The sequence below is a fragment of the Odontesthes bonariensis genome, chromosome 14, assembly GCF_027942865.1.
Source record: "Odontesthes bonariensis isolate fOdoBon6 chromosome 14, fOdoBon6.hap1, whole genome shotgun sequence".
NCBI classification, from domain to species: domain Eukaryota; kingdom Metazoa; phylum Chordata; class Actinopteri; order Atheriniformes; family Atherinopsidae; genus Odontesthes; species Odontesthes bonariensis.
This window is the reverse complement of record NC_134519.1, coordinates 5,242,740-5,261,094: the sequence shown is the minus strand read 5'-3', so window position 1 is coordinate 5,261,094 and position 18,355 is coordinate 5,242,740. Positions and strand designations below refer to the sequence as shown.

The following is an 18,355-nucleotide window of genomic DNA, read 5'->3' as shown; positions in this document are numbered from 1 at the left end:
TTGTTTATTAAGTACCAATTGACAACGAAACTAATCTCAAAGTCCTTTTTTTAATGAGGAATAAACAAGTCCACTACAAATCAGATTAGATTACCGCCCATTTCAGTCCACTTAGGTCAAATTCATTAAAACGCCAGCTCGTAAAAAGTGGTTTAGCTGAGGAAACAAACGGTTTGCATCAAAATCTTGGCTTCTGTTACATCCGGCCCTGAGACTGCAGCGGATAACAATGGGGAGAAAGAACAGGAAGAAGATATCAGGCTCGGTGAGGGCAGCCATCTGCCTCCACCAGCTGGGTGGGTGAGAGGACGGAGAGGTCAAGAAATACCAGAACATCAAAAATTACTCTTTTGAACGCATATTGTTCTGAGAAGCAAAACGCTTTATTTTTTAAACCCCAGCCAACTAGCCGGACTACCTTCATCAACACCAAAACGAGGCTGGAACTCTGCTCACAGGACGCAGCAGGGGGTAAGAAGATGTTCAGAAATGATGTTGCTGATATGGGATGTCACACAGCTTCATGTCAAAAGAGGCGAACTATCCCTTTAAGACACGCTTGTAGCCGATTTGTTTCCTCAGGCTTCACGGATAAGTATCTATCGATAGCAGAGAAGATGTGCGCCATGCTGTTAATGATCATATAAAGTAAAGTAAAAGATCTCCATGATTAACCTAAAACTCCATCGTTTACAAGGCGAAACTGGAATCTCACCCAAATCTGGATTAAACTAGTTGTTTGAATGCAAATGGCATGTTCCCTCCTCTCCTCGGTCGCAGTGAGTCATGTGATGCGACCCGGCAGCTGCAGAAATATGCGGAGCTCAACACGGAGGAAGGTTTTTGGCCTAAAAACACACGAAGGACACTGTGATGTGAGCGGTATCTGTTTCTTGTCTCCGGCAGGATGCGTTCAGCCTGCTGGCCTACTCTGACCCCTGGAGCAGCCCAGTCGGTTACCAGCTGGACGCCATTCAGAGGGAGCCGGTCTGCTCCACTCTCAACAGTGCAATATTAGGTAGGTGGCCGTCCTCAAACACGGGTTTTAAAAGCATCCGGTGAAGGGTTTCAGGTGAATGTCCCTCAGAAAGACCATTTTCCTGCGGTGAGGTTGTATCCCTGCTGTTGGTTTCCGTGGGCGTGTCTCACTCTGCTGCTGTGAGCACCTCAAATAAGGCATCCGTTGTATTTGTGTTGCTGCAGAAATCTGAGACTAATGCCCTGAAATCAAATCTGCTGGTCTAGATGACGCTCGGGACACGAGTTGCGTGTTTTAGGTAACCGGTGCATGTGGCTGTGGTCACAGGCGTGTTATCTGAACTGGTGGCTTCTGAGGTCACAAGTCAAGGGTGAGCTTGAACTTTAAACATTTGTGAGCTCACAGAAGAGGGCGGCGCTATATTTAATGGCTCAGTCGGTATCAGCAAAAAGTTAGAATCCTCTTCTGTTTATGTGGAGGCTGCCACTGGAAATAAAGTGAAATTAAAGCTAAATATCCTCGCTAATCAAGAAATATATCCTCCACACTGAACGCCGCCTGCACTGCTTCTGATTTAAAATCTGATTTTAATTGGAAGGAAACAACCGTGTTCTTCGCTTGGCTTTTCTTTGGAAAGATGCGCGTGCATCAGTTTACCAGACGGGTGATAAAATGGAAACTTTGATGCATGCTAAAACCTTTGCATCCTGGTGGGTAGAGCAGCCAAAAATTGTACTCAAGTAAAAGTACTGTTACTTCAGAATAATATGACTCCAGTAAAAGTAAAGAGTAGTCATCCAAATAATTACTTGATTAAGAGTAAAAAAAAAAAAGTGCTTGGTGAAAAAGATTAACTGTTGAGTAACGTCTGATTTATTTGTTAACACAAGCATTCAATCAGACAGACAGAAATACTAAATAATCATCTGTAGGGAAATTAGAGTTCAGGAGGCAGGTGGGGTAACGGGGGTCTTGCCTAAGGATCCCTACTGGAGGTAGCACCTTTCATGCAGGGGATTTGAACCCAAGTCACCTACATGATAGGTGGCAATCTTACAACTACACTATCCAGTCTGGAGCTAGCTGGAGTTGGCTAGAGCTAGGGTTGCCAACCGTCCCTTGAAAAACGGAATCGTCCCGTATTTAGAAACAAAAGCATCCCTCCCGTATTGAACTGAAAAGGGACGCACTTTGTCCCGTATTACTGTGAGAATCCAAAAATAGGCAGTATCATGCCAATGGAAATGAATAACGGGGCTTTATATGAAAATATACGGTAAATTTTTCCCAGGCCCTGTCCTGCTCTGTGACCAATGAGCTGACAGCATATTCACACACGAGAATACGCTCATCCCATTGGTCGAGGAGTTACTGAGAAGATAGCGGAAGACAACAAAGCAGCATATATGGCAGTTACGCAGACGCCAACACTACTTTAAGCAGTGGGAGACAAAGTACTCAACTCCAATAATTGAGTCAAAGTATTGATACTCATGGTCAAATCTTACTCAACTACAAGTAAAAGTCGCTAAAAATTTTACTCAAGTTAAAGTACTGAAGAACTTACTTTTAAAAGTACAAACTACATTTTCTAATATCAGTACATTGCTGTATTGTTTTCTGAATGCTTTTACAGAACCATGTAACTCTGAAACCACTTAATGATGAACAGAGATGTAGACTTTTTGCACCACTCTGCTACAAAATAACAACAACACGGCAACTATGAGCTAACAGTGCAATAGTACTTTACTCAAACAGGGGGAAAAACATTTTTTCATTCATTCGTCTTAAAGTATTGGTGAAATAAAGACACAGGTAAAATAAAAACAAATAACTTCTCCTTTAAGAAAGATACTTATTTTATTCAGTTAATTTGTTATTTTATATTAAAGTGAATTGCTGGATAATAATTTGTTTTCCATGTGTTCATGTCACTCAAAAATATGCATCTAATTCAATTCAGGTTCGAGTCAAATAGTTAAAAAATTGTTTCCAGGCCAGGAAGGGTGAAGGCAATCGGTTTCGGCCTACCCTTCTAATGAGGTGTCCCTTATTTATTTTTCGGGGAGTTGGCAACCCTAGCTAGAGCTAGCTGGAGTTGGCTGGAGTTGGCTAGAGCTAGCTGGAGTTGGCTAGAGTTGGCTAGAGCTAGCTGGAGTTGGCTAGAGTTGGCTAGAGCTAGCTGGAGTTGGCTAGAGCTAGCTGGAGTTGGCTAGAGTTGGCTAGAGCTAGCTGGAGTTGGCTAGAGCTAGCTGGAGTTGGCTAGAGCTAGCTGGAGTTGGCTAGAGTTGGCTAGAGCTAGCTGGAGTTGGCTAGAGTTGGCTAGAGCTAGCTGGAGTTGGCTAGAGCTAGCTGGAGTTGGCTAGAGCTGGCTAGAGTTGGCTAGAGCTAGCTAGAGCTGGCTAGAGCTAGCTAGAGCTGGCTAGAGTTGGCTAGAGCTAGCTGGAGTTGGCTAGAGCTAGCTAGAGTTGGCTAGAGCTGGCTAGAGTTGGCTAGAGCTGGCTAGAGTTGGCTAGAGCTAGCTGGAGTTGGCTAGAGTTGGCTAGAGCTAGCTGGAGTTGGCTAGAGCTGGCTAGAGTTGGCTAGAGCTAGCTGGAGTTGGCTAGAGCTAGCTGGAGTTGGCTAGAGCTGGCTAGAGCTGGCTAGAGCTGGCTAGAGCTGGCTTGAGCTGGCTAGAGCTGGCTAGAGCTAGCTAGAGCTGGCTAGAGTTGGCTAGAGCTAGCTTGAGCTAGCTGGAGTTGACTAGAGTGCACACAGCTGAGTTTCAGTGACCGCACCACCAAGTATCCACCGAACATTTTGATCATGAATGCATTTGTTTCGCTGTCAATCCCAACATCGCAGCTGCCAGTGGAGTGTATTCCGATGCTGACACCTTCCTCTTTCTCCTCTTTCTCTCCAGAGACTCACAATCTGCCCAAGCAGCCCCCCCTGGCCCTGGCAGTGGGCCAGGCCGCCCAATGCCTCGCCATCATGGCACGAACTGGCAGCGGCTCCTGCGCCTTCGCCTCTGTGGACGATTACCTGCACTAACCACATGCACACACACACACACACACACACACACACACACACACACTCTCTCTCTGAGGGCTGGTCCAGAAATGTCTTCCTCCACCTCCTCCGTCAGTGTCGTTCTTTTAGCCGAGGAGACCTTCCTCTGCACGGCCTCGGAGAAGGTGAACCATCCCCCCCGCCTCTTGTTCTGCTTTTACCAGCTGACGCCGAGCGCCACCGAGGATCGGAAGTCATTTCTGGGCAAGTCTTCAGAGCGCCAACGACATACATTTAAACACACACACACAAACGCCGCCTCCCTTTCCATCGTAAATATGAAATAGCGCCTCCACCTGGGCCGCTCCCATCCTCGGGCCCCCGGAGGCGGCTGCATCTGCATCCTCTCCACTGATGACGGGGGAACGGCAACCAGCTTCAAAATACTTAGAGAGCCAAACGTATGTGGACTCGCCGCAAAGACACCCAGCGCCTGAACCGGGGCTGGACAGCCTGGCAGAAACAATAGAAACCCAGGTCGTGCATTAATGGAGGGAGGGGTCAAGTAACAGACCGTAAACCTGGCAAACATATGAACACAAAACACACAAACATGGAGGATTGAGACGTGTACACCGAGACTCGCTGAGCGCTCAAACCCCCGGCTCTCCACCCGCCCTGCACCGACTTCAGGACGTGGGCGGAGCCTAGAGCGACGCATGTGGACCTGGGACTTGGAAGAGGCCGGAGAGAGTCTTCAGTCTCGACTTGACGTTCCCCGTTTTTATTCTTTTGTTTAGCTTTTTGTTTTCCTTGGGCAAAGTGTCGGGAGGGGGCGGGGCCTGGTGTGAGGGGGCGGGGCCTGGGAGGAGTGGCTACCTGGCTCTTGTTTTATTTTTGGCTCTTGTTTCTCCAGGTTTACAAAGCATGGTGCAGACAATGAGGATTATCATCATCTTTATTATTATTATTCTAATTATCATTATATTAATTATTGTTACAGTATGTTTGTTGAGCGCCAGCGAGAGCAAGTTCCACCATCTTATTATAATAAAGGTCCCAATTCCACCGATTACCAGTGAAGAGCGTGTACATGTTAACGTTTATATATGAATTTAACTAAATGGAATTATATCAATAGAGCGACATATTTAGTTATGAAATGAAAGGAAATCATTGAAAGAAAAAAAAAATCAATCCTTTAATGCTTTGTACTGACACCAGCAACCCCTGACGTGTGCTGGTCGGTCCTTTTTATGTTCCCGTTTGACTCCGGGGCTCCTGCGCAGGCAGAAAGTCGTCCGGTTTGACCACATGTGGGTTCTGCTAGCTGCTAACGAAGCGCTAGCTGCTAACGTTCGCTAGCTGCGGCGGAGCTGAATTATCGGAGAGTCCTCAAACATTTCTGTAAAGGAAACCCTGTGTAGGAACCCCGTGATGATCTCACTGCAATTTACTTGTTACACCCCCCCCCCCCCCCCCCCCCAAAAAAAAAAACCCCAGCTGCACAACAGGTTTGATGCAAACATTGTTGATGTGTATTTTCATATTGATGTCTATGCTAATCTTTAGCCCACGAAAGAACTCAGGAGCCAAAATGTCCCCTTGTTTCTCGTCCTCGGTGCAGAGCAGTGATGCGGGGGCTTTAGTTTGGACCCCCCGAGTACCCGAGCGGGCCTGCTGTTTGTATTTAAAGTCGAAGCTCTGGACGGCGCACAAACCGGAGAAAGAAAAAAAAAAAAGAAGCAGCTCAAACTCCTTTTTATTTCAGTCCGACTTTAACGTCGAGTAGCAAACGTTTCCTCCTTTTACCTTTTAAATTGGGTGCCCCCCCCTCCCTTAAACTGGCTCAGAAGCTGCAGTCGGCTTTTATTCTGTTTACCCATTCCTAAAGTCAATCCACCTGGGAGCTCCCTCAGAGGAGAGCGCCCCCTGCTGCCCGGCTTTCAGCTCCGGCCTCAAAGACGTGAGAGTAGAAAGATGCTGAACCAAGATGGCGGCGCAGCTGCGTGTTTCACCCGTTTGGCTCGTCGCTCACTGAGGAACAAGAATGCCGAGGCTTCACGTGACGGACCGTAGCCGCCCCCCCCCCCCGCCCCCTCTGGGTTTGGAGTTTTCTCCCCAAGGTGGGATCGAGCTTTTCCGTACCTTGGTTTGTTTTATCCTTTTTTTTCTCCTTTCTTTTCAGTTTTGCGGATCACAAGCAGTCACGGCATCGTTTAGAAAACTTCTTAGACAAAAGTGTCTGTTGTCTCTTTCTGAGTAAGGTCTGAAACCTATGCATGCCATAGTAAAAGTGGTGGTAAGATCAAGTTAGATGTCTCTTATTTTATTCTTTTTCTTTCTCCTCCTTTTAGCCAGTTCACGCTGTTTAAGGAAGATGTCAACCAGTAAGTTGTCCACTGCTGTGTGTGCGTTTGGAGAAAAAACAAAAAAAATGTGCAATTTGTGTGAGGGTGAAAAGATTTCTATTAAAATCAACAAACGATGGAACTTGTGTGGATGCTGCCTGAAGTCGCTGCCCTGCCCTGCGGGCGGTTTAATCCCAGATGATGTCGGCCAAAGATAATCCTGCTAAATGTTTTGCCTCCGTTCTGAACCCGGGACAAAATCCACCTTAAATCCTCCCACTTGATGCTTATGATGTACATTCTGGGCCTTTTAAAATGTTCTTCCTGCACTTTTTTTTTGGAAATAACCAAACATTTTGATGATCATAGTGTTCTACAAGGAAAACTGATGCTGCTGGTGCATACGTTTAATGAAATGCGTCCCAAAATGAGCTTTTCCTCGTCAGGAAGACGTTTTAAAGGAGAAAGGATGAGCTCAGTGATCGTATCGGATCGTTTTTGGCTTCACTTCAAGAGTACAATCGGGAAAATAGGATTTAATTAACAAATAAAAAGCAACGATTTCTAATTAAACTCTGAGCGTGTTGGAGAAAATGATTATTAAAGTGTTTTGGTGGTCAGTTCAGGGGAAACTTTCTTCCTCCTCACTTACGAACGAGATAATCTCAGAAATAAAGCTCTCATCAACCCATCCTACATGTAAAACTGTTGCCAAAACCAGGTGGAAAACTGTTTTTTCTTTTATTTCATACAGCTGAATAAATGATTAAGGGGAGACATAAACATGAAACCTCCTGTAGTTCAAAAAGAGGTTTAATGGTTTCAGAGGAATCTCTAAAAATGTTGATCTGTGGCAAGCCAGAGAGGATTTAATAGAAAATACGTTTAATAGAATTCAATTACCGCCAAGTTCTTGATAAACTTCCATTAAAAAAAAATGGTAAATTCATCCAATGAGCACCTTAAACATGCAAAACTTTACAGCGAATATCTGCTCTGAGCTGCTTTCTCCTCCAGCACAGCCTGAACCCTCTCAGACGAGCTTTCTGTCCTTTCTTTAAGGAGTCTTCAGGAATAGTTCTCCAGGCTTCTTGAAGGACATCCCAAAGCTCTTCTTTGGATGTGGGCTGCCTTTTGTTGCGTTCTCTGCCAACATGATCCCACACTGCTTCAGTAATGTTGAGCTCCGGGCTCTGGGGAGGATTCATCCCTCCATCAGACCTGCTGCCACTGATTTTCAGCCCACTTCTTGTGTCCTTTGGCCCAGCTCAGCCTTTTCTCCCTGTTTCCCTTCCTTAAGAACGGCTTCCTGACAGCCACCCTTCCATGGAGCCCATTTCTGATGAGGCTTGGGCCAACAGCAGATGGATCAGCTGAAGGTCCAGATGCATCTCTCAGCTCCTGTGTCAGGTCTTTGCTGGATGTTTTCCTCTTTCTTAAGGACATCACTTTCAGATCCTGTTCATCTGCTGGAGATAGTTCTTTAGGCCTGACACTTCTTCTTTTGTCCTCCACTTGTCCAGTTTCCTCAAATGTTTTAAGGACACACTGCACACCATGCTGAGATATGCCAAGTTTTCAGCTAACAGCTCTTTGGGAATCACCTTGTTGCTGCAGAAATCCTGTTTTCTGTCTGTCACACTGTGTTATCTTTGCTGTTTTTCACACATGCAGCTAAAGAAATGGGAACACATCTTAATTCCAGTCTAAAACCCACAAAGAGCTTCTAGATTATTCATTTCTGGTGGCATAAAGCAGTTTAATCATTTCATTTATATTAATTGTTCCATAATTAGTCATGAGATTATATCTTATATTCCTTTTTTAAGCTTTAAATTGAATCTTATTTAATTTTTCTTGATGTTGAATAACATATAATTCTTATTGTCTGGTTTTTTTTTCTACTTTTAGACATGATAACATACATTTTTTTGGGATTAGGATTTTTTTTTAAACTGAATTTCATATATTAATTTGACTCTTTTGGTAACTGAAAGCAGTTTTAACGTAAATGTACAAAAAAGTTGAAACTATGAAGCTGTTTTTCACAGATGCAGCTAAAGAAATGGGAACATATGATGTGTCTCTGTGACAGGCTGCTGGGAACAAAGTGCCTAAAGATCCAGTTTAAAACGGCTTCTTTGCTAAGTTGGACACAACACTGGTTCATCCCTTGAGTTAGGAGCCTTTTTCCTGCCTGAATGGTTCATAGCTCAGAGTTAAGTGGCTTAAACGAAGAAATAATGGACTGAAAATGAGTGAAAAAGCAGAAAATGTCCAAAGAAAGTCATTGAAAGACTCTCAGAAACCTTGAGAACTGTTGCTCATCACCAGAAATGTAAAGAGGCTTCAGAGGAAACCCTTTCATTTTTTTCCTTTGATACGCAGGACTCTTCCTAAACTAGTTTCCACTGATTTAAAATATTTAATAAAACCGCTGGAAGGAAATCGACTTTAAGAGCCGCACATCCTTATAAATCATCCCGATACAAGAAAGTGTGATGCCAATGAAAATATCCAGTCGTCATTTTTTTAATCTGCAGATTATAGTTGGATTAACAACATGAAACCCATGCAGCACAACCAAAAAAAAGTGTCCGATCCAAGCAACAAACGGTCTGAGACCGCCATAACGCAGCAGCAAAACACGGATTCAGTTCAGTTGGCTTTAAAGCTGCAGTCTGCAACTCTTTTTCAAGCATAATGCCTGGAACTGTCTGGGGATTCTGAAAGTAGTACATTAAATACCCCAATACAGAAAAAAAGAGTTCTTCAGGTCCCCTATATGTCCCGCTAGGTCCCTCCAAAGCCAGCAGGTTTGTTTACAAAATTGCAGACCGGACCGGTAAAAGGTAACCAATCAGGTTACGCGCTGGGCTCTGCTGCCTGTCAATCACCGATTGTGCACGCGCGATACAAGGTAGGCTCGTCCCCACGCTTATTTATCTGGACTATTGAACTTCATTACGGGCTAGTCTACTTACTGTGTCTTCCATGACCGCAAATGACAGGTGAGTTGATGAATGAGGAGTCGTGTACGCGCATCTGGCGTGCACGTCTACGTGCACGAGTTCTCATGTGTTTTGATGGGGCGGGACAGGAAGTTGAATAACTTTTTATTTTTCGGTTAAAAAAATAAGCATTTCTTGCATTTTGCGACTACGGAGGTCACCGTTTTCAACTTCAAGCGTTCTGATAGATCATGTAAACTCTTAAAATGCCAAAAAGTAGGACTTTACTATGACAACAACAAATCCTGCAGGCTGCAGCTTTAAAACTTCTGGAGCTCATCAGGTGTTCACCAATAATTACCGTCTGGATTTAAATCTTTTCTGACCGCAGAGAGAGGAAACGGAAACTACTTCAATAAAGTCCAGATGATGCTGTAAAATCTGAGAGATTTAATTACAGAACCAGTCCTTTTCACAGGCCTCCTCAAACATTCGGGAACCTTTACAGGAGACAAAGTTTCTAACATTTATTCAAAGGTGGAAACGTGAGGAATTCTTATTTTGGTGAAATTGTCCTTTACTGGAGTCCAGTCTTTAAGCCCCGGCAGCGTCTTTCTCCTGGTGTCGGAGTGTGAAACGACCCGGGCTCCCGGGCCGGAGTGGCGCTGATCCGCCGGCCCGTCAGCTGGAGCTGACCTGCTCGTGGATCCACCTCTTCTTCAGCCTCTCTGCTTTGGCCTTCTCCTCAGAGCCTGGGCCGTCGGACAGAGAAGCAAGTTAAACATGTGACGCTTACAGTTTACCGCAACCGGACTTCTTCGTTCTTAAAGGGACAGTTCGCCTCTTTTGACATGAAGCTGTGTAACATCCCATATCAGCAGCATCATTTCTGAACATCTTCTTACCCCCTGCTGCGTCCTGTGAGCAGAGTTCCAGCCTCGTTTTGGTGCTGATGAAGGTAGTCCGGCTAGTTGGCTGGGGTTTAAAAAATAAAGCGTTTTGCTTCTCAGAACAATATGCGTTCAACAGAGTAATACATTTGCATCACAAAATGGTTCTCCAGGAAAAAGTCAGACCTCACAATGGCTCATCGGCTCCTAAAACATCTTTATTTTGGGATCTTTTTACCTTGTTCCTCGCACTCTTTAGACCATAAGCGTTAGTACAGGAGTACATTCTGTACTTACAAAAAGCATCAAAGCTGCCAGTGTAAACTCAAACTGGGTTAGATTGTTGTTTTTTCCTGATGTGTTAGAATAATAGTCAGAAACTGGCTTCCATCGGGTCAGATTCTTTAGGCTGAAATGAAGTGATTTGATAAAATGATCCACACAGTAACTCAACTCATCCTTAATAAAGAAGATGGAGACTGATCACTGGCTTTGGAGCACAACACAACCAGAACACTTCCTGGTTCGCACCCCCATGTGACAGAGCTGGCCAATCAGAAGCTACAAGGAGTCAGACCAAGGAAAAAAACTCATGAGCAGACTCATAAGATAGTGTCAGAGTGATAAACATGTAAATATGTTCATTATTAGAGATAAATAAGTAGATAGTTCTCATGTTGCATGCACACAGAAGTAAAACAATCTCTTGGCCCTATTTTCTCTCCCTTCGTATCACTGCCTGCTGCCGCCTGCCGACAGCAGCGCCTGTTACGGTGTTTGCTGCTCGGTCTGCACAGCAGACATTAGCCCCTTTCACACTGAGGAAGAACCCGCGTTTCATTCGTGAATTTAGCGTGTCCGCTGTTCCTTTCACACTGATGATCCGGGCTGCCGTGTCAACTCGACTTTCGACCCGCGTCGGACCCTAGTCTTTTTGCCGAGCCAAATTTGATGTGAAAGCAATTGACGCGGGTCGGACGTGGGCGTGACGTGAGGAGTTTAAAAGAGGTTTTAAAGGAGGTCCCTCAGCCTCCGAGCAGAGGACGTTATTTACCGCCACATGTCGGGGACGGATGGACCTCTGCTGGAAGGGCTGGCGAGAGGCTTCCCACGCAGCAAGACGCAGGTGACCAACAAACTGAAGGCCATGAGAAAGAAGTTCCACGCATGGCTTGTGCCTTCGTCATTGTACACGCCCAGCATTTTATGTGTTTCGTGTGACGCTCTGCCACTAGGCAACGCCCCCTGAACTCGGCTTCAGGCGACACGGGTCACCAACACGCCAAGCGTTCACATTGCTCGACGCGGGACGAAGGTGCAATTTGGACCCGCTAAGGTAGCGGGTCGCAGTATGAAAACAGCTATTGATACGAAGGGAGAGAAAATAGGGCCAAGCGATTTTAAGGTCTGACTTTTTCCTGGAGAACGATTCTGTGATGCAAATGTATTACTCTGTTGAACGCATATTGTTCTGAGAAGCAAAACGCTTTATTTTTTAAACCCCAGCCAACTAGCCGGACTACCTTCATCAACACCAAAACGAGGCTGGAACTCTGCTCACAGGACGCAGCAGGGGGTAAGAAGATGTTCAGAAATGATGTTGCTGATATGGGATGTCATACAGCTTCATGTCAAAAGAGGCGAACTGTCCCTTTAATGCAGTGAGATCTGATCAGAGGCCCCCAGTTTCTCCTTTTCAGAGTTACGGAGCTTTGATGTTAAAAGAAAGAACTGAACTAAGGATCCGAAATGCTTATTTTTCAGGATTTTAAATGAATTGTGACCGAGTTGAACTTACCCCAGTCTTTCACAACGAACTGCACGGCTGCACTTCTGTTCTTCCCCGTCTTGTTCTGGAGGGACAGCAGCTCGTTACCTGGAAGAAGGAAAAAGTCGGTTAAACACGTGGAGCGCGGCAACGGGCTGAAAGCTGCGAATGTCGCCGTCGCGTCCGCAGCGGGACGCCCAGGAGAGAGGACGCCTCGGCGGGACAAGACGGGGCGTTGCTGTGGCAAAGCTCAAATTGAGACAGATCAGCGTCCATACGGACTACTGCCACAGAGTGAAGCCTGCACCAAAGGTCACATCTGAACTCCCAAATCTGCTCAGACTGGTTCTAAAGGGACAGTTCGCCTCTTTTGACATGAAGCTGTGTAACATCCCATATCAGCAACATCATTTCTGAACATCTTCTTCCCCCCTGCTGCGTCCTGTGAGCAGAGTTCCAGCCTCGCTTTGGCGTTGATGAAGGTAGTCCGGCTAGTTGGCTGGGGTTTAAAAAATAAAGCGTCTTGCTTCTCAAAACAATATGTGTTCAACAGAGTAATACATTTGCATCACAAAATCATTCTCCAGGAAAAAGTCAGACCTCACAATCTCTTGGCCCTATTTTCTCTCCCTTCGTATCACTGCCTGCTGTGCAGACCGAGCAGCTAACACCGTAACAGGCGCGGCTGTCGACAGGCGGCAGCAGACAGTGATACGAAGGGAGAGAAAATAGGGCCAAGCGATTGTGAGGTCTGACTTTTTCCTGGAGAAGGATTTTGTGATGCAAATGTATTACTCTGTTGAACGCATATTGAGAAGCAAAACGCTTTATTTTTTAAACCCCAGCCAACTAACCGGACTACCTTCATCAGCACCAAAACGAGGCTGGAACTCTGCTCACAGGACGCAGCAGGGGGTAAGAAGATGTTCAGAAATGATGTTGCTAATATGGGATGTCATACAGCTTCATGTCTAAAGAGGCGAACTATCCCTTTAAACGTGGGAGCCTTCAGTTTAAAGACCCCGTTTGGCGGGCTCGTCCTTACTGGTGGTCCTGCAGCTTCCCGGGCCGTACAGCCTGGAATGGAGGAACGCCTCGGCCGCCTGCCGCTGGAAGCACGCCGGCCCTCGCTCCTTCAGCGTCGTCACTTCGTAGTTCCCCGTCAGGCTGACGGAACACAAGGAGAAGAACTCAAAGTATTAAAAACGGGCTTTTAGTCATGAACCTTTGTGTGATTTTCAGGTTTCTGTACCGGCGTCACGGATAACAAACCCGTTTGTTTGCTTCCTCTTTTCCACAAAAAGTCGCTCGATCTTTCGTAATTAATCAAAACAACAATGAAAAGTTTATTTACATACTTTTTGGCATGTGTGATTTTCCCACTCTTCTTCTTCTCCTCCTCCTCCTCCTCAGCGCCGTCTTCTTCTTCCCGCTTCTCCTCCTCAGCTGCGTGACGACAGGTTGAATCCGTCACTCACTGAACGAGTGTCGGCTAAAGATTCATCATCTAACAAAACGAGAAGCTGCTTTACCTTCGTCGCTGGACTGTTTCCGCTTCCTGAAATAAATCAAATCAAGCAGATGTGTTTGCTGAGCAGAGTCTGAGGAGAAGTTACGAGGCTACAGAACAAGTGAACTCACTTTGAAGACGTCGAGTCGATCTCCTCCAACACGTCGGCTGACAGGAGTTTTCTTTTCTGCGGGGAGACAAACGCCAGAGTTTTACGTCTATCTTCTCACCGAATAAACAAATAAATCGAGGCTCCGATAATCTGACGGCTGCTGAGTCTCAGAGAAAAAGACTTGTTTTGTCTTATATATATTATATTATATATTAAACTGGAACTATTTTCTGTTTTCTCGTAAACAACGTGACCGTTTACACTGAAAACTGATCGTTAAATCGAGCCTTAAACCAAAGACGCGCAGTCAAAGTTCTTTAAAGTTTTTTTAACGGACGCAGAGATGTTTCACAGCAAAAGAAAACTTATCTGGGCTCAAAAAAAGAGCTTCAGGTGTAGAAATCAGCCACCTGCACTGCACGACGGTGGAGAATAGAACGACTGTGAGAAGGCGACCGCACGTCTTCGAGACAGTTTACTAAATGCAAACAGAGTTAGGTTTCACACCGCCACGATGTCCCGCCGGGCTTGTTGTGAGAGGACCGCGTCGTTTTATTATACAGCTTATAGCTTATGACCAACTTAAAGACGAGTTAAATGCCACAAAACTTAACTGAGATCACCTGAGGAAATAAAACCATCTGTAAATCCACACAGTCGCATAGTAAACATGCTGATTCGTTCACTAGTTCTGCACGCAACAGTCGAACACTAAAGGCTGAGGGCTTTAAGGTAAATAGATGGCGTCCGGAGGGGATGAAAATGGTGGAAAATGCATTTAAATGACATCAGAGCAAAACTTAATTATGTCAGTCTGACTAAAACTAGAATTTTAAGACGTGCATGAATGCATCAGAACGAGTTAAAGTGGATCAGGTGCTTCGATGCACCAGAACGAGCCGGTAAAAACAGAATAACTACATGTTATAATGTGCATCTGAATTAAAAGTGAATTGTGTAAAGTTTTCACATTTCAGATTTCTTACTTTGATTCTGTCGTTTTTAGAAAAGGGAGAAGAAGAAATCCAAGTTCTTTAAATGATCTTATTCGGCTCAATTGACCACAAACAGCAACTGTTTCCAAATGTTTGAATGTAATGATCATCTCGGAGAGATTAACTCACAAACTGAGAACCCAACAGACCTTCTGTAGCTGGAACAGCTCCTGCCGCTTCCTCCTCTTCTCTTTGATTAGCTCCCGCTCTCTGCAAACATCAACATTTATTTTTACTGATTTCCAACCAGATTCAACAGAACCTGAACATTAAAAACGTCACACAGAACAAACTGAAGGCAGGACAGCTGCACTGAATTGTATCAGATTATACACTCGTACAACTGAACTCATAAAGCAGCCAGCAGCCTTCAAGCTCAATAGGCTTGAAGTCTCTCCTAAAAAACAATAACAAAGAAAAAAAATAAAAATACTGTAGATTTGAATATAGCGAATGTTTATACACTATTTTTATTCGCTTGTTTTTACTTTAATTGTTTTCATATCTTTACTGTATGCTGCTGCAACATAACAATTTCCCGAATTGGGATGAATAAACTATTTATCTATCTATAAAGGGTGCACAGTAGCGAGTATCCTGGTTTAATAAGAAAATCACACTCATAAGGATATCAGTTTTGACGCCATTTTAATTTTCCATTTACTCAAATGGGGCAAACTAAAATAGGATATTTTAGACAAACATCCTACCGCTTTATTTTTTTCTTTACCAAATGCTAAGGAGTTCATTAGCACACTGCCACGTTACGGACACATTTATAGTTAAATTAAAAGTCGCCGAACTGAGCATTAGCATCAAATTAATATCGAATGTGCAATGAAATACGACTGATATTACATTTATCTTGTTCGTTGCCCGAAAAAACCCTTAAATGAGGGTCGTTGTGAATGGAGTTCAGCATTAGCTGTTAGCTGCGTTAGCTGCGTTAGCCACCTTCTGGCTGTGTCCAGCGCATGTTTCATGCTCCGCAGGGCCTGAACCTTGGAGTCTTCAAAGGTCACCTCCTCGGGAGCCTCGTCGTCACTTGATTCGAGGGCCAGAATAAATCTTTCTGTCGGTTTTTCGCTGTCGGTTGCCTTCATTGAAGAAGTTGTTTTTCCACGTTGTTTCTTCGCCATGTTGAACCGGAAACAGACGTCATCACTTCGCGACACACAAGGTGACGCGCGTAAAAAGACTGGTGCCAACGTCTGACCTCTGGTGGCGGATAGGTGAATTACAACAAAGAAAACCCGGTAAACAAGTGTTTACCTCGTAACTTTTTAAGTTTTTCATGAACACCATGAGGTTATTTATTAGAAGTAACATGACTCTATAAAAATAATCTGTTAGATTATATTTGTTTTTATTTTTGTTGCGTGTTAAAGAAGAAATGTCTGAACAACAGAGCTCCCAGAATAATAACTGATCATCTGAAGCATGTGGATCAGATCTTTCTGAGTGAGAGACGGAGGAAAGAAAAATCTCTGTTGGACACATTCAAAGAAAACTGGACTCGTTTATCTTTGATGAAGCTGTTTTCTTGAAGAAAGTCAAAAGCACAAATTTCTGACAGTTTCTGAACACCTCAGAACAGACTTCCTCATCTGTTGGTCAGCTCAGAAAACAGCAACAACATTTGATCTCTGGAACAAATCAAAGTCAGCGTAACTCCAGGATTATTTTCCCATTTCCAAAGTGATGAGATGTGAAAAGAGTCTGTGATAAAGGAAGGTCTGCTGATTCCTCTGCTGGGCTCCATGAAGTGGAAGAGAAACAACAACATACAGACACATCAACACCAGGATCCCACTGATGTTTAGAGCTCAGAGAAGTTTAGAGTTTCATGTGGAGAAATATTTCTGTGAGTCAAACTCCTCATCAGCAGTGATATCCTCCATGGCTGCACAGACACAGGAAACAGCAGCAAATAAACAGCAGAACAGCAGAGACATCCCAGCAACCAGCTGTCAGCAACAAGCTGACTAAACACATTTATTTCACTTTACACAAACTCTGCTGAGGATCCAGAGCCCCAAAGCCAAACTCCAGCATAGAGCGGCTGAGTGAATGTGGTCTGGACTCTGTGGAGGAGAGTCATGGTTCCAGAGACGCTGTAGAAGGACAGAATACCTGCTCTGTGATCCAGGTACACTCCCACTCTGGAGGCCCGAGGACCTGAGATGGAGGTTTCTATGTTGTTGTACCTAAATCTATAACTGTTTGGGTCACAATATAATGACCAAGATTTGTCATTATATCCAAATGCATATTCATCCCTACTTCCTGTTCTGCTGATGTTCTTGTATGCGACTGCTACATTAACTCCTCCCCCTCTCATCTCCACCTCCCAGTAACAACGTCCAGTCAGACTCTCTCTGCTCAGGACCTGAAAACTGTCAGTGAATCTGTCTGGATGATCAGAATAAGACCGAGGTTGATCCATTAATCTCACTTTTCTGTTCCCCTCTGACAGTAACAGATGTGTGTACGCTGTGTTTGGATCCAGTGTGATTTCACATGAATATTTTAAGAATCCAGCTCTGCTCTTTGGTTCTGGCTGTGACAGTAAAACATCCACTTCAGCGACTCTCAGTGAGATGTTGGCCCATTCCTCTCTCAGGATGTCCTGTAGTTTATCTCTGAGCTCTGACACAGCTGCTGTCACATCCTCAAAGTGCCTCAGAGGACGGATCTGGATGCTGGATGAGTGTGTAGCCCCCCTGAGTGCTGCCACTGAGGGCCAGCTGTGCAGAAACTGGCTGTGATCCTCTGTGTGTGAGAGCTGCTTCAGCTCAGCATCTTTTCTCTTCAGCTCAGTGATCTCCTGCTCCAGCTTCTCCTGAAGCTCTTTGACTCGACTCCCTTCGGCTTCCTGCTGGGATCTGATCTGCTGCTTCACATCAGAGCTTCTTTTCTGGAGGAGACGGATCAGCTGGCTGAAGATCTTCTGGCTGTGCTCCTCTGTTTTATCAGCAGACTGATGGATGGCCTCCAGCTGCTGCTGAAGCAGCTTCACATCTTTCTCTGCGTCCTGGATTCTCTGCTGGATCTGCTGCCGACTCCCCTCCAGCTCTCTCTGCCTCTCAGTCCTTTCTGCTGCAGCTGACACTGTGTCGTGGCCTTTATGTTCCTCCACAGAGCAGAGATAACAGATGCACTTCTGATCCGTACGGCAGAACATCTTCATCACCTCATCGTGAACAGAGCAGATGTTCTCCTGGAGCTTCTTGGAGGGCTCCACCAGCTTGTGTTTCCTTAATGGAGCCACATCATAATGAGGCTGAAGGTGATTCTCACAGTAAGAGGCCAGACAGGATAAACAGGACTTGATGGCTTTCAGTTTTCTCCCAGAGCAGAAATCACAGGCCACATCTTCAGCTCCAGCATAGCAGTGATCAGCAGGAGCAGCTTGGAGTCCAGTCTTCTTCAGCTGCTCCACTAAATCAGCTAACATGGTGTTTTTCTCCAGGACAGGCCTCGCTGTGAAAGTTTTCCTGCACTGAGGGCAGCTGTGGATTCCCTTCTGATCCTCTCCATCCCAGAAGCCTTTAACACAGCTCATGCAGTAGCTGTGTCCACAGGGAATAGTCACCGGATCCTTCAGCAGATCCAGGCAGATCGAACAGCAGAAGCTTTCTCGGTCCAGCTGAACTCCTTTCTGAGCCATTTCTCCTCTCAGATCAGCGACTGACTGAGTTTCACTTCCTGAAAGCTGAAACTGCTCTGAGCTCTGAGCTATAAATGACGTGTCGGTGCAGAGAACAGAGCCTATCAGCTCCCCTCCTGTTGGTTACACCCA

General features: G+C 45.1%; 3 protein-coding genes across 4 annotated transcripts in view; 1 reads left to right on the top strand and 2 right to left on the bottom strand.

The window, feature by feature from the left end:
• The window catches only part of ranbp9 (RAN binding protein 9), a 41,368-nt gene extending 34,899 nt beyond the window's left edge, over positions 1-6,469 (top strand). For both annotated transcript variants that reach the window (XM_075482684.1, XM_075482683.1), the window contains exons 13-14: positions 907-1,018; positions 3,885-6,469. In XM_075482684.1, coding sequence (XP_075338799.1) covers positions 907-1,018; positions 3,885-4,015 — 243 coding nt within the window. In that variant the 3' untranslated portion in view covers positions 4,016-6,469. The remainder of the gene's footprint in view (positions 1-906; positions 1,019-3,884) is intronic.
• A 2,366-nt stretch (positions 6,470-8,835) lies between these two features.
• Positions 8,836-15,722, bottom strand: nol7 (nucleolar protein 7). The gene is made up of 8 exons (XM_075482681.1): positions 15,508-15,722; positions 14,703-14,763; positions 13,578-13,633; positions 13,469-13,494; positions 13,295-13,382; positions 12,982-13,103; positions 11,967-12,044; positions 8,836-10,030 (listed from the first exon to the last, which is right to left on the bottom strand). The coding sequence occupies exons 1-8, from the start codon at positions 15,690-15,692 to the stop codon at positions 9,960-9,962; spliced, it is 687 nt and encodes a 228-aa protein (XP_075338796.1). The 5' UTR covers positions 15,693-15,722; the 3' UTR covers positions 8,836-9,959.
• Positions 15,723-16,161: 439 nt separating this feature from the next.
• LOC142398191 (tripartite motif-containing protein 16-like) lies at positions 16,162-18,223 on the bottom strand. Its single transcript, XM_075482151.1, has one exon. The coding sequence runs from the start codon at positions 18,221-18,223 to the stop codon at positions 16,559-16,561; it is 1,665 nt and encodes a 554-aa protein (XP_075338266.1). The 3' UTR covers positions 16,162-16,558.
• Positions 18,224-18,355: the final 132 nt, after the last annotated feature.

Excerpts from the sequence above, each read along its gene's own strand:
- nol7 (XM_075482681.1), bottom strand. The coding sequence starts at position 15,692 with ATGGCGAAGAAACAACGTGGAAAAACAACTTCTTCAATGAAGGCAACC. Across the intron at positions 14,764-15,507 it reads GCGCTGGACACAGCCAGAAG|AGAGCGGGAGCTAATCAAAG; the intron begins GTGGCTAACGCA and ends TGATGTTTGCAG. Across the intron at positions 13,634-14,702 it reads AGCTGTTCCAGCTACAGAAG|AAAAGAAAACTCCTGTCAGC; the intron begins GTCTGTTGGGTT and ends GTCTCCCCGCAG.
- LOC142398191 (XM_075482151.1), bottom strand. The coding sequence starts at position 18,223 with ATGGCTCAGAAAGGAGTTCAGCTGGACCGAGAAAGCTTCTGCTGTTCG.